We start from the raw sequence: 13,810 nt of genomic DNA on the forward strand, positions 1-13,810 counted from the left end.
CCTTTTCTACGGCTTGAAAATTATATAGTCTAAATGGAGTTGTTAGCCAATCAATTTAATTATTTAATTTCTTATGGTCTTATGTATTATTTTTATATTATACATTGCATTATGAGAATAACATGTCCTACTATTTTTTTTCAATATTCACCCTCATCTACAAAATAACATAATATTAAAAATTTAAGATAAATTAACAAAAAGACTTTTCTAGACTTCAATAAAAGTTGAATATATAAGTTATGGCAATAACAATATCCCTCAATGTTAATTAAAAATATATATGATTAGACATGTAAATTTGTGTATAAATTGTTAAGATAAAAAGTAAAATTTAGTTTATTTACATGAGAAGTGAATTTTAATATAAAATGTTTGTAATATTTTCAATGGATTGTTTTTAAATCTCTTAGGCATTGTTTTTTTAGGTTTTTCAAATAATTCATACAAAATCAGTTTTTCAATCAATCACTTCTCAACAATCACATCACTCATTTAATTAACCAAAATACTAAAATACCTTCAATTTTAAATTATTATTTTTTATTTTATTTATATATATCAATACCTTTTAGTTTTTTTATCAAAAATAATCATAATATTCTTAAAATCATCCACCATCAATATTTTTTTCTACCTCTAAGTTTTTTCAAAAACCCCAATCCAAACAAGACCTTACAAAAGAATATCTTACAAAAAAGAGTACACAGTTATATATACCAATTTAAAAACGATTTGAATTATCATGTTATAAAACGAAGTGTTAATGCCGCTAACTTATTTTTACGTGACATTTAAAATAAAAAATTATGTCACTAATTTAACTATCAAATTTCAGCGAATAAAAGATTTTGACTACCGAATTTCATAGAATTCAAAATAAAATCCTCCGTTCGCTGAAATTTGATAATTAAATTAGTGACATGAATTTTTTTTATTTGTTGTTATTTGTTTATCAATAAGAAAAAACTTCTTCCCAAATTGTGATTACTAGAAGTCCAAAATTTCAATTGATCATAATCTAATTAAGAGTTTTGCCTTAGGGAATTCAATATCAGTTTCTTTCCTTACAGTTCTCTAAAAAGTCTCAATTTTAATATTTGATTAATTTAAAATTCCTATTAATAATTTTTAAAATTTAGTGTCAATAAATTTATTTCAAAAATATTCTTAATAGTTAGTTTATTACTGGAGTATATAAATCCCCATCAAATTTAAGTTGTAAAATATGTATTTTATAAATAAATAAATAAAATCAGACTAAATTTTAGTTTGTTTTTTCTATTTTGAAGGTGAGCTTGATCTTAACTAACTTCCAGGCTTCCAATCCAATTCAGATCAATCCCATAAACCAAGCCCATGAACAGCCGACTAAATTAGCCTTTATAAGAGTTAAGTCCTCAAATTAAATTCGAAAAAAATATGTGGATGAAATCGATCAATGATATATTTGGCGGCCTTTCATGTCCCTGCAAATTGGAAAATATTGAAACGCGACATTAACATTACGAAATATAAAATATGATATCGTAATTCAAATCCGTAATATACTTGAATGACCCTGATTAGATATGTCTTGTACCAAAATAACGGTTATTCCATAACGAGAATAAATGTAATTTAATTTAAAGACGAGTGAGTTGAGTTTAGAAGTAAAATAAGTTCTAATTTAAATTTATATCATATAATTAAATTTGTTCATATTTAAAATTATATTTTTCATTTAGTTCCGTTTGAAATAGTCTAATAATTTCAAATAAAAATAAATTTACAATGAACCATTTATAACAAATATAAATATTTCAAAAAAATTATATATAAAAAGATATTTAAACTAATTAAATTACATGAAAAATAATACCTATTACCTATTTAAAAAATATTCTTAATATCAATTGTGCATGTAATTTAAGTTTTAAAAAGTTATTTTCTATAAAAAAAAATCAGATAATTTTATTTTAACATAAATTCCAAGCTTCCAGTACAATCCAATTCAGCTCAAGCCCAAGAAAAAATACGTCGTTTTGAATAACTTGAACCGCCAAAAAAAAAAAAAAGAAGTAAAAAGTATAACAGTCATTTGAAAGAAAAAGTGGAAACCAGAGAAGGAAGATGAAGAACGAAGATTTTCCGATCGATTTACGGCGAATAGCCACCGCCTCCGACCGTTTGTTAATAATCGCTCACGATCCAAACAAGATAGTCGACTCTACTGAGTTCAGAGACCTCTGCCTAACCCTCGCCAGGTTACATTTACTTAAAATCCGATCGCAAGTGCTTATTGCTTACTTCTGAAAGTTCGCCCTAGCTTTTTCTTAGTTCTTCAGGTATTGGATTGATTGATTGATTTAACACTAGGTTGTTGATCTAGGGTTTGTAAAATGTATACCGTATTTATGTTTTCTTATTCAGTATGATAATACACGCTAACTGATTTGTATAAACTTTACTGGAGATATCCTCATTGTGAATGATCCAAATGCTCTATTGCTTATTTCTCAACTTCTGATAGTTCGTCCTAGCTTTTTCTTTTTCTTAGTTCTTCTCAGGTATTGGATTGATTGACTCAACAAGAGGTTGATCTAGGGTTTGTAAAATATATACTGTATTTATGTTTTCTTATTCAGTATGATACACGTTAACTGATATAAATATAATGTGAATGATCTTGTTTAAATATAATGTGATTCATAAATCTTATTTTTGTGTTAAAATATAAGATGATGGTTAAACAGAGGTTGTGTTGGAATGGAAGAATATTTCTATGGTAGATGCCAAGTTATGGGAAGACACATCTAACTATGGTAAAGAAGACAAATATACATGGTAATACATTTTTAGATGTCGAATTTCAGTTTGAGTTTATCATCCTCTGTCTCATCTCGTTCTTCTCGTCAATCACATCTCATCATCTTCACTAGCTTTTGTTTTGTTGATTACATAAGATACAATATGTATAGCAACATTCACAAATCGTATTTTTGTGTTACAATATAAGATGATTGTTACGCATTGGAAACAGAGGTTGTGTTGGAAGAATATTTCAATGGTAGATGACAAGTTATGGGAAGCCACATGTAACGATGGTAAAGAAGACACATATACATGGTAAAGAATACCTGTTTGTACACATTTTTAGATGTCAAATTTCAGTTTGAGTTTATCCTCTGTCTCATCTCGTTCTTCTTGTCAATCACATCTCATCATCTTCACTAGCTTTTGTTTTGTTGATATATAAGATACAATATGTATAGCAACATTTCTTTGACACTGTTATTTGAGTAGTAAATATTTCTTCAACACTGTTGTTTAAAGCGGAATATGGAATTATAGGCACGGGACTTCAAAAATAATGTAAAGTAACCCAATCTTATATATGATCAAGAAAAGTTAAAAGCATTGGAGAAAAGCTTTCTGTTGCATGCAATTTTCATAGTTTTCTGTCCCATTTATTACATTCATAAATGAGTTTGTGATCCCCATGTTCCCAGGCGATTTGTGGGACTAGACCATTCCCTATAGGCTATTACTCAATAAGAATGAAAAAAGAATTTTCTAGTACATAACATGAACTATAGAGGTTGATTTTTGCACACATTTGAAAGGTGAACACCATTTCCTACATCTTATTTAATAGAAAATAAGCATTGCCACAAATTTTGTGGGTAATACTAAATGTGTTTTTATTAATAATATATATATACTAAACTGAATGATGAATTCAAATATGTCATGTATATTGAATTTGGGGTTTTCTCATGTGATGATGTCCGACTAATCAATGATTATGGTCAATTTATTCTATGATTCATCCTTGTAATGATGCTTGCATATTTAAATATTATAGTCAATGAATTTGAGCAAGTTTATTTTTTCTTGTTGTGTATAGACTTGCACATTTGATCCAACGATCTTGATTCATTTTGACTATTTATGTTCAAATTCCTTTGTGTAGGAGCATCTATTGAATACTATTTTTTTTTTTCAGTAAAGTTTCCTTTATCTATTTATTTGGCAACAAGAAATATATTTATCATAACATATTGTGTATATTCAATGTAATTCACTGAATGTGTTTGGTAAATACAGAGATATTGACTATTTTGTTTCAACAAATACTATCCCTGAAAGAGTTGAAGTGTTACCCGCAGTAATAAAACAGGTTAATTCCTTCATATTTTTTATTTCTCTTGATTGGAAGAGTATTCTTAATTATATTTGATTTGATGAATATTAAATGTTGGCAAAAACTGTACTTAATTGTAATATCTTTTGTGAATGATAGTAATGTCTGGTAACTGGTAAGATCACACAAACATTTGAAACTGTTTTAATTCTCTGCATGTGGAATATGTTACATGTGATTTCTTAAATAATTATTAATAGTTAATAACTATCTATATAGTAATGACACTAAGGAAGTTCAATGTCATTCTGGCTTGGATTTGTATGTAATTTATCTAAAGAAACTACAATCTCTAGGTAGATCTTGAATCTGACCTCTAAGTGTAATGATATATATTTCAATTGAACTGATTGGTACATGATAATAGACCGACTACTGTAGATTTTGAGTACTATTGGCTCATCAGCTTGTTACAGGATTCAACCGTTTCATTGACAAGCTCTTTACTCTTGGAATTCCATTTGGTTTTCTTCTGAATACCAATTTTCATTCTAGGGTTATCTGTTCTAAATTATAACATGCTCTTTCACCTTCCAGATCTTTGAAGCTTTTCTTGCATGTATATCTCCATGTACACGGTCTAAGTTGTTACAAGTTTCTGCGATTAAAAATTCATGAAGTGTCAAGAATATGAAATTTATGGTGTATAGGTTTTCTGAAACTCCTGATTCGAATATTCTCCTTTCACCATAATGTGCCATTTTATAGGTTTGCCAATGTAAAAATGACCCATCTATAATGGGATCTATCTTCACGTTGATGTTATCTGTTAAGGTATTTCCGAAAAACTATTACTACTGGAAGTCTTCAATTTTTAGTCATGCCTCTTACTTGTAATTATGACTAAAATTGAGAAACCCAAATACTCTGCATATAAAAGATTCTAATAATCTTGATAGATAAAAAAGTTGTAGTGACATATATAAAACTTGTTTTCTCTTCTGCAGTACGCTTGTAAATTTGGATTTTTTTTGGCGAATGATTCTGAAGAACTTCTTACCCTTACAAATGAGGTGTCGAAGTCTCTTTGTCATGCTCTTACTGTACATAGTACATTCATTGCTACGACATATTTGCAGGTCTCATAGTTATAGTGACTGACATCTCTCTTTTTGTATATTCAGATAGAAAGCAGTTTTTGCGTTGGGGATAAATTTTCTAGTGGAAATGATACTCTTTCTAATATAAGAACAATTATGTCCAGGTGTGGATGTTTTTCTATTTTTTGTTAGTCATTTAGTCTTTATACCTTCATATGTATATTACAATATGAAACATGACACATTCAAAGGACCTTCTACTTTTATATTGAAAGATTTGATTACTTTACTGGAACAGTTGATAAATATATATTTAAATTCATTAAGAATTATGGTTCTTTTTTCCAATCTTGTTCTTTTGCTGTAATCGAGGATAATTTGACTTTTCTTTTATTTCCGTCCTTTAGAAACAAGCCATGATATTTGTTCAGCTATTTTGATTTATAATTGTTCCAATCCTTCTAGAACTAAAATTTTATAATGTTCAGATACTACGGTGCTAACATTTCTCTTCATGTGTTCAGATTCTATCCCTGGCTGAAGATAGAGCAGATCCTGACTTGTATTGAAGTAGAGGTGATTTCTGCTTCTCTTTTTTGTACATGTATTTTTCTGTGCTAATCACACTACTAATTTCACCTTCTTATGAATTGTAGTCCGGCTATGGGTTTTATGTAAAGGATTTCTTCATTCCGAGGACTGTGAAGTTTCCAACCGGCGAAATTGTAATTATTGTTTGAAGTACCTTAGATATGCATGCTAAGTTCTTTATATTTTGGGTCAAGTGTCCCAAGATTCGTTTTGCATAACTGCAAAAATTTGTTTTCCATAATTGTCAATAAATATCATTAAATTTACTTGGTTTTCAATACCAGTTTTGGTTTCCACCACAAATAATGCTGAAGTTTTTTGGATCTCTCCTAGAGACTTAGACATCTTTGACTAATTATCTAAGTGAGTTTGAGGTCTTAATAACGTTTACATTTTAAATATAGCGATTTTTGGTAGCTCGAACTGACTTAATGGAGAACTCTTCTTGTCTCATAAATCCCCTACTAGTAAAGTAAGAACTTCTCTTTTTAGTTCCCTACATTTCTCATTTTTCTAATACCCTTGTGATTGTGTTATTTTATGGTTACTTTTAACTAAACAATCCTTTGTTTGTTATGTAGCTTTCTGCTCAATGGAACTACTGTTACTTTGGTCTGTTTCATTTTCATTTATTGTTTTGATCATGCTAAGTTATACTATTTTGAGCAAATAGGACAAATAATGATATCACATATAACTGTTCCCATGTCATTTAGGATAAAGGCCCACAAATGCCTATAGTTGTTACATCAATAATGGCTTACGGTGTTAACCTTCTTCAAGCTGTGGGAGAATTCAATGGTATATAAGATGGATGTTTAATTCTTATCTGCCTTTTCTAAACTCTTCTGAATGCTGATAGTATCTAATTATCATCTTAAGGGAATTCCATCATAATTGTTGCTGTAATGAGTCCAATCTCAAGTGTTTCTATCGCTGTCCAAGATTATGTTGCTCCTGTAGTTACTTCTCGTGATTCTGGTGATTCTGGTAAGGCTGAACTGTTATATACGACACAAATATTCCATCTCTCCCTAATTAGCATGTTTCTGCTGATTGTTTACATATCCTAATCATTGTTTCTTGTGACTTCTTAGACCCTGAAATAGCTAAGGGGGCGTCAAGAATTTCATTGAACTGTCCAATAAGGTAGGCTATCAAGGGTGTGAAACGTCATTTGTATGTTTTTTTAACCATTTTTTTAAATATAATAAATGAATAAGTTTATACTATATATTTTTATGTCCTTATATTTGTTTCAAAATATATAGACAGTTCCCACCTGACCCATGCCAACACATGGACAATGAAACCATAAACCTCCAAACTGAACGTGCATATCATGTTCACTAGTCATGTCATTGTTCTACACATTTCAGATTTGTGTTTGATTGAATATTTTTGTAACAGTTTCAATTGTATTAAAACACCAGTAAAAGGACAATCATGCAACCATCACCAGGTTATTACTCGATGTCCTCTTTAATAAATATATCTTGTGCTTATGGTTTCGGTCAGTCGTGTTGTCTAATTTGTGCTAAAGAATTACTAAGAAGTTTCTAACACAAAATTGCTATATCTTCTTGGTCCCTGTTATTCTTTAGTTAAATTTCATTTTTTCTCTTTTACTTTTGAAAATAAACAGTTTTTATTTTATTGCAGCAGTTGGATCAAAGAAACAGGACAGCCACGATTGACCAATCTTCAACAAGTCCACATTTTAGTGCTCAAAGAGTCTCGAAAGCCTTGTCGCACTCTTTTGGCCCTTTACCTCTATTATCATCGAATATCCTTCAAAGACCAATTACTCGCCCGAGAAGCCATCGAGACAGGCGAGTACAAACTCCATCACCGTCAAGACGATTTACATCCCTTCAGCTTCCGCCTCTTCTGCCACCGCCTCCAGCAGCTTCTGAGTTGGAGCGCAAATGGCGGCCGACAGGACGCATGAGAGGAAGTTTGTCTGGACAGGAATACATAGATGCTTATTCGCAGTTTATTACTCGGCCACCTCATGTAACAACTACAACTACAGCAACATCACAGGCGAGTAGTAGTAGAACACCACAAATGTTGTCTGGAATCACGTTCCCGCCTCATATGAGGCCACCTCATGTAACAACTACAACTGCAGCAACATCACAGGTGAGTAGTAGGAGAACACCACAAGAGTTATCTGGAATCACGATCCCGCCTCATATGATCAATGCAAGGAACAAGATGGCTCAGGTTTCTCAAACACAACACCACACGACCCCGATGGCTCAGGTTTCTCAAACACAACAGGAGTTGTCTGGAATCACAACCCCGCTTCAATTAATAGAGGCGGTGGACAGGATGGATCAGGTCACGACCCCACTTCATATTATCGAATCGAGGAACAGGCTGGCTCGGGTTTCTCAAACTGTTCAACTTTCTGCAACAAATGGCGAATCCTCGTCCACTCCTTCGCAAAACTTGAGTTAGTTGGTTTTTGAAAATTTGAATAGTATGTTTTCAACTGTATATTGTAATGAATGATGAAATTTGTATAATTGAGGATTTAGTTACATGTTTGTAATATGCCTATTTTCTTGATTTTCTTTTATATTTGTAAATTAGTTAGTATATGATTGAAACTTAATTAATATAAAAAAAATATAAAATAAGAATGAGATAAAAAAAAATTAAAATGATATAACCACTACCTAAAATGTCACCTTCATTTATTAATGATTCTTGTTCATTTCTTTAACAAAGAACCAACCCACTTTCTCTTATTATTATTAAATAGATTTCTTCACCTATATATATATTTATATCATATTATATAGATCTATTTTAAAAAAACTTATATATATTAGGTTAAATTATTAACCTATCATTTTTTTGAAAATAAATAATTTTAATTATATAACCACATCATTAAAAATAACTACATCAATTATGATTAAAAAATAAATAAATTTAAGAATACTAATCATAAACATGAACTCATCTCATAGCTTAGTTCAAATATTTACACTTGAATTATTTATAAAAGTAAAAATAAAATAATTTTTTGTTCTTATTAATAATAAATTTCATGCTTATGCATTTAATTTTATTTTTTTCATTATTGTTAGGACATGCAATATTGGGTTTCATATTAATTGCATGCCATATCCTAACCGTGGGAATTTCTAACTATAAATAAGAATTAGAAGATAGTATAAAAGGATGAGCAAACAAGACCTGGTCCGATTTCCAAACTAACCCTCAACTCCTAAAGTATATTCCAAATAGTCACGAAACATCGGGTCACTGTTATGACTATTTTATGCTAGAAAAGAACCGTATAACATTCATTGATCACGGACGATTGACATGTTTATTTGACACCGCTATTATTATATCAATAGAAAAGATCTATTTTGGAAACCAATAAAAGTGGTCGATGAACTTATTGAGAATCTCCGATCTCATTAATGTTAGATTTTATGTTATATTTATTCGTTGGTGATATTTTTTTATGTTTTTATTATTGTATCTGTTTTAGTAATATTTTTATGGTTATGCATAAAAACCACTCTTATTTATATTGTATTACATTATTTTTTTTTTAAAAACACAAAATTTAAATAACTAATAATAATAATAAAGTATAAGGATTAATACCCAAATCTAAATATAGTTTAAGGTCTTAATTATAATTTTTTTTTGTTTTAATTAATAAACATCAATATAGGTCCCAAAATAGTATAATACCCCTCTAAAGAAGCTTAAATGGATGAAAAAAAAACTTATATTATTTTAATATTTTGAGAATGATATTACATTCCCCAATTCAATATTGGACTGAGCATTCAAAATATTTACTTTTCTCCATATTTATCTTAAAACAAGTTATGTCTAGATCTTGATTTGTGAAAAACCGTGGTTTTTCTTTAGTAGTTTTGATCTTTGAATATTGTATTATTTTGTTTAAGATTGTATCTGTTTTTTCCTTTATGTTGTTATATATGGTTTTATTTTCCTATTTAGTTATCATTTTACTTAATAAACTTGTATACTAAGTTAATGTATATATATATATATATGATTGTTATTTTCGGAATTTTGATTAGGACATGTTTAAAAACGTATATGAAATTTAATGATATATTGAAAAATAAAATACTTTTATATAAATTGAAAGAAAAAAAAAGTGGAGGAATCAATCTATTAAATATGGTAATATGAAAAAAAGAAAAGAAAGGTGGAAGAATCAATCTATTAAATATGGTTAAAAATAATGGTCTACCAAAACCTCTAATAAAAAAATAAAAAATAAAAGTAAAACCCACAGTGAATGTGATGTAGGGTTAACTTAATTCAAATTATTCATTTAAAAAAATAGATACAGAAATTTGAAAATGATAAAAGTGTATATATATCTAAAATTAATAAATTCATATATTAAGAAAACTAATTTAGGAGGTTAAGGCTGTGAGGAGTTCTTCTAAAAATCCTGACTATTTATAAAAAAACTATATATGAAATCTTCAAATATTATTTAAAAAAATCTTATTTATTTATTGAAATTTTTATTAGATGAATATATATATATATATATATATATATATATATATATATTTTTTTTTTATGATCATTGACTTCCAATAAAAAAAAGTTATAAAAATAATGAAAATATTTGTTTAATATTAAATATTAAAATGTCATAAACTAAAACTATTATCACTGTTTTTATTTTCTATAAAATTATTTCACTTGATAAATGATAAAAGATAAGCTTAAAAAATAATGTATTAAAGTTTTATGAAAACTTAATTATTATTTCTTAAAAATCATAATTTTTTTTATTTAAACAAAATCCTTTAGAGTATGTTTGATCACCTAAAATTGGCATTAAAATTGAAATGACTAGTTAAATTTCAATTATTAAATTTGAAATAATTTTTAATATTAAGAAATAGAATTGAAATATGTAATTTTATACTTTTTAATTTCATTTTTCTTTTATTTTGAAATTATAATTTTAAAATTTATTTTTTTAATATTTTTTCAATCAAAATAACTTATTATTTTATTATTTAAAATAAAATTAAAATTTTATATCAATCATTTTTAGTTTGGATGTTAAAATATCGAATTAATGTTTTTTTTTTTTTTTAATTTTGAACTGATATATATTTTTAATTTAAAAAATTATAATGTTAAACGGATAATTTGTTTTTTATTTAAAAAATTAGAAAGTTGAACCCATATATTTTTTTAATATATTAAGTTAATATGTTAAATTGATATTTTTTAAAATAAAAATTAAAACTTTAAAAGATATCTTGAAACAAATATATGGACATAAAAATATATATAGTATAAACTTATTCATTTATTATATTTAAAAAAATGGTTAAAAGAACATACAAATGACGTTCCACAACCTTGATAACCTACCTTATTGGACAGTTCAATGAAATTCTTGACGCCCCTTAGCTATTTTAGGGTTCAAGAAGTCACAAGAAACAATGATTAGGATATGTAAACAATAAGTAGAAACATGCTAATTGGGGAGAGATGGGACATTTGTGTTGTATATAATAGTTCGGCCTTATCAGAATCACGAGAAGTAACGATTCTATGTCCTCTCTCATGTGCCTGAGCTTAATTTACATTAAAAATGCCCAACCATTCATTCAGCCATGTCCTCAGCACAGCTTGTATTGTACCCCCATTGTAATGTCCTCAAGCCCCTGTAACACCTGCAAACTCCAAAAGTATTATTAACTAACAAGTACAGAGGATATTAATAGTACCCCCCAAAATTAACCAATAAAAAGCAAGCTAGGGGCTTTATTCTTCCTTTTCTTAGTGAAGTGACCATGGTGTTTCTTTTACATCTAAAAATCATTAATTGACTTTGCCTACAAACAAACAAAGAATCAAACTAATCAGCTAAACAACGTGAATTGAAGATTGAGATAAAAACCTGCAGTTATCATCGTTAACATCAGAAAACAACGCCCAAAACTAGTATATATATAATGAGAATTGATATTCTCAACGAAGGTTTAGAGAAAGGAACGTGGCTTTGCCAACTAGGAGAAAAAAAAAAATAAAATAAAATGAAATGAAACATTTCAGTTTCCCTTTTCTTCTTTCCTCTCTTTCTTCTTTTCATTTATTACATCTTTAAGTAAATGCAGCCGGAGAGAGAAGAGAAATAAATTCATCAAGTCTAAGATTCTAATGAAAACTCAATGAAATTTCAAACCTAAGGATTCTTGGTTTTATTTTTTTTCAAATAATCTCTTTCAATATAATCCACTTTTTTCAAATAATCCCGGGTTTCCACTAGAGAAGACCAGTCAACACTCTTTTACTTCTTTCTTGGCACGTGTTTGACCCCTTCATTGACCCGGGTTGACTCGTTGGTTGGCGAGTTGACTTGGGTTGACCCGTTCTTACGTTTTCCTTTTTTCGAATGTTTTCTGTACAAATTTACAAACAGTAATATTACACTCAAAATTCGAGATTTTTCAAAACGTACTACATGAATGTATCACGGGTTCCGAAAATTGATTTGAAATAAAATCGGTGATTTGGCTCATAAATGGGCTTCGACATACCCCTTTGGCACAAAAACAGCATTATACTCAAAATTCACAATTTCTCGCGTCGGTTATTCTGAAGGTATGAAGGGACCCTAGACCTAAGTATTTTTGCAACTTGTCATTTGAATCGTCGTCTTTTAAATTTTTTTAAATCGGTTTTCGAAAGGCATCTCTATTTTCGTTTTCCCGGTTCAAAAAGCGAACATGAGTATTATTTTGGCCGGAATTTTTTTATTGGGTATATAGGGTGTAAAAATAAGGTGTCTACCCTTATAAATAATAAATAATAAATAATGACTAATTAAATTATAAATAATTATATTTTAATTTTTCTTTCCCAGATTAAATTGACACAGAAATCAAATTGTGATCAACGAATGAACAAATTTTAATAAATTTATTTACTTCTTTCAACATATTTGAGACTCAACCTTTAAGGAATTTATAGTCACTTGTGCACCCACAATAATTAAATAAATATATTCGGTCTTGTATAATATTCATGCACGAATACTACACTATAATATTTTAAATAAATAATTATTTCATAAATCGACATTTTTAGGTTAATTTAAATATCAATTTCAAAAAATACTTAAAATTCGGACAAGCGGACACCTCCATGACGATCGTCTCGAAAAATGTAGAATTTTGATTTTAATATTTCTATCGTACATTTTAAACAAAAATGTCTCCCGAGAGTCATTCTTTAAAATTAAATACAACTCGTTTGAAAAACGCCAAATTTACAAAATTAGCACATTAATAATGTTCAAAACATTGGAGATAATAAAAATGGACTATAATATTATATATATATATATATATTTAGAAAAACACACTAAAGACCGAAAAAATAAAATAAAAACAAATAATAACAATAATAATAAATTGAATTTCGGCGGGAAATTCAAAATTTTGCACTCGCCGGAGCCCCGCTAGTCGCCGCAACATGAATCTTCAAAGGAGGTCGAAGGGGTTCTAGTTTGGGTATTGAAAATTCTGGAATTTTGGAAGAAAGTTTAACAACTTCAAATGACAGTGACCTCAATACCTAATGAAATTTGATAATTTTGGATTTTTTGGAAAGTTAGAGGAGTTTTCCATCCCTTATAAAAAGATAAGTAATTAGAATTTTGGAATTGAACAGTGGAGGTGGAGGTTGCCCAACTGAGATCTAAAATGACTAGACTTCACTAATAAATTTATTCACGGGGTTTGGGTTGGGGTTGGGGTTGGGGTTGGGGTTGGGGTTGGGGTTGGGTGGATGAAAATAGGTAATTCGAGTTCTTGGTGCAATCTAACAAATACCTTTCTAATGGCACTGATGCCAACCTCCTAAATTTAGTTTAAGGGTTCGAACAATCAAAAACAAAGTAATGCGTGATGTTAGGGTTAACTTAATTCAAATTATTCGGTTA

At 28.7% G+C, this 13,810-nt stretch overlaps 1 protein-coding gene across 6 annotated transcripts; it reads left to right on the forward strand.

Annotated features, from left to right (window-relative positions):
* Nucleotides 1–2,092: 2,092 nt before the first annotated feature.
* On the forward strand, nt 2,093–8,351 carry LOC124942426. 6 transcript variants are annotated; one of them, XM_047482932.1, is made up of 16 exons: nt 2,093–2,246; nt 2,736–2,826; nt 3,023–3,108; nt 4,090–4,162; nt 4,895–4,960; nt 5,134–5,199; nt 5,311–5,390; nt 5,751–5,802; nt 5,883–5,951; nt 6,222–6,289; nt 6,399–6,429; nt 6,534–6,618; nt 6,700–6,807; nt 6,915–6,966; nt 7,228–7,279; nt 7,480–8,351. In XM_047482932.1, the coding sequence occupies exons 5-16, from the start codon at nt 4,925–4,927 to the stop codon at nt 8,281–8,283; spliced, it is 1,503 nt and encodes a 500-aa protein (XP_047338888.1). In that variant the 5' UTR covers nt 2,093–2,246; nt 2,736–2,826; nt 3,023–3,108; nt 4,090–4,162; nt 4,895–4,924; the 3' UTR covers nt 8,284–8,351. The 6 variants fall into 6 exon arrangements, with proteins under 6 accessions (XP_047338888.1, XP_047338887.1, XP_047338890.1 ...); XM_047482931.1 differs by having other exon boundaries at nt 2,093–2,826; XM_047482934.1 differs by having other exon boundaries at nt 2,093–2,826; nt 7,483–8,351.
* Nucleotides 8,352–13,810: the final 5,459 nt, after the last annotated feature.

The sequence above is a fragment of the Impatiens glandulifera genome, chromosome 6 (genome assembly GCF_907164915.1).
Source record: "Impatiens glandulifera chromosome 6, dImpGla2.1, whole genome shotgun sequence".
Taxonomy (NCBI): Eukaryota; Viridiplantae; Streptophyta; class Magnoliopsida; order Ericales; family Balsaminaceae; genus Impatiens; species Impatiens glandulifera.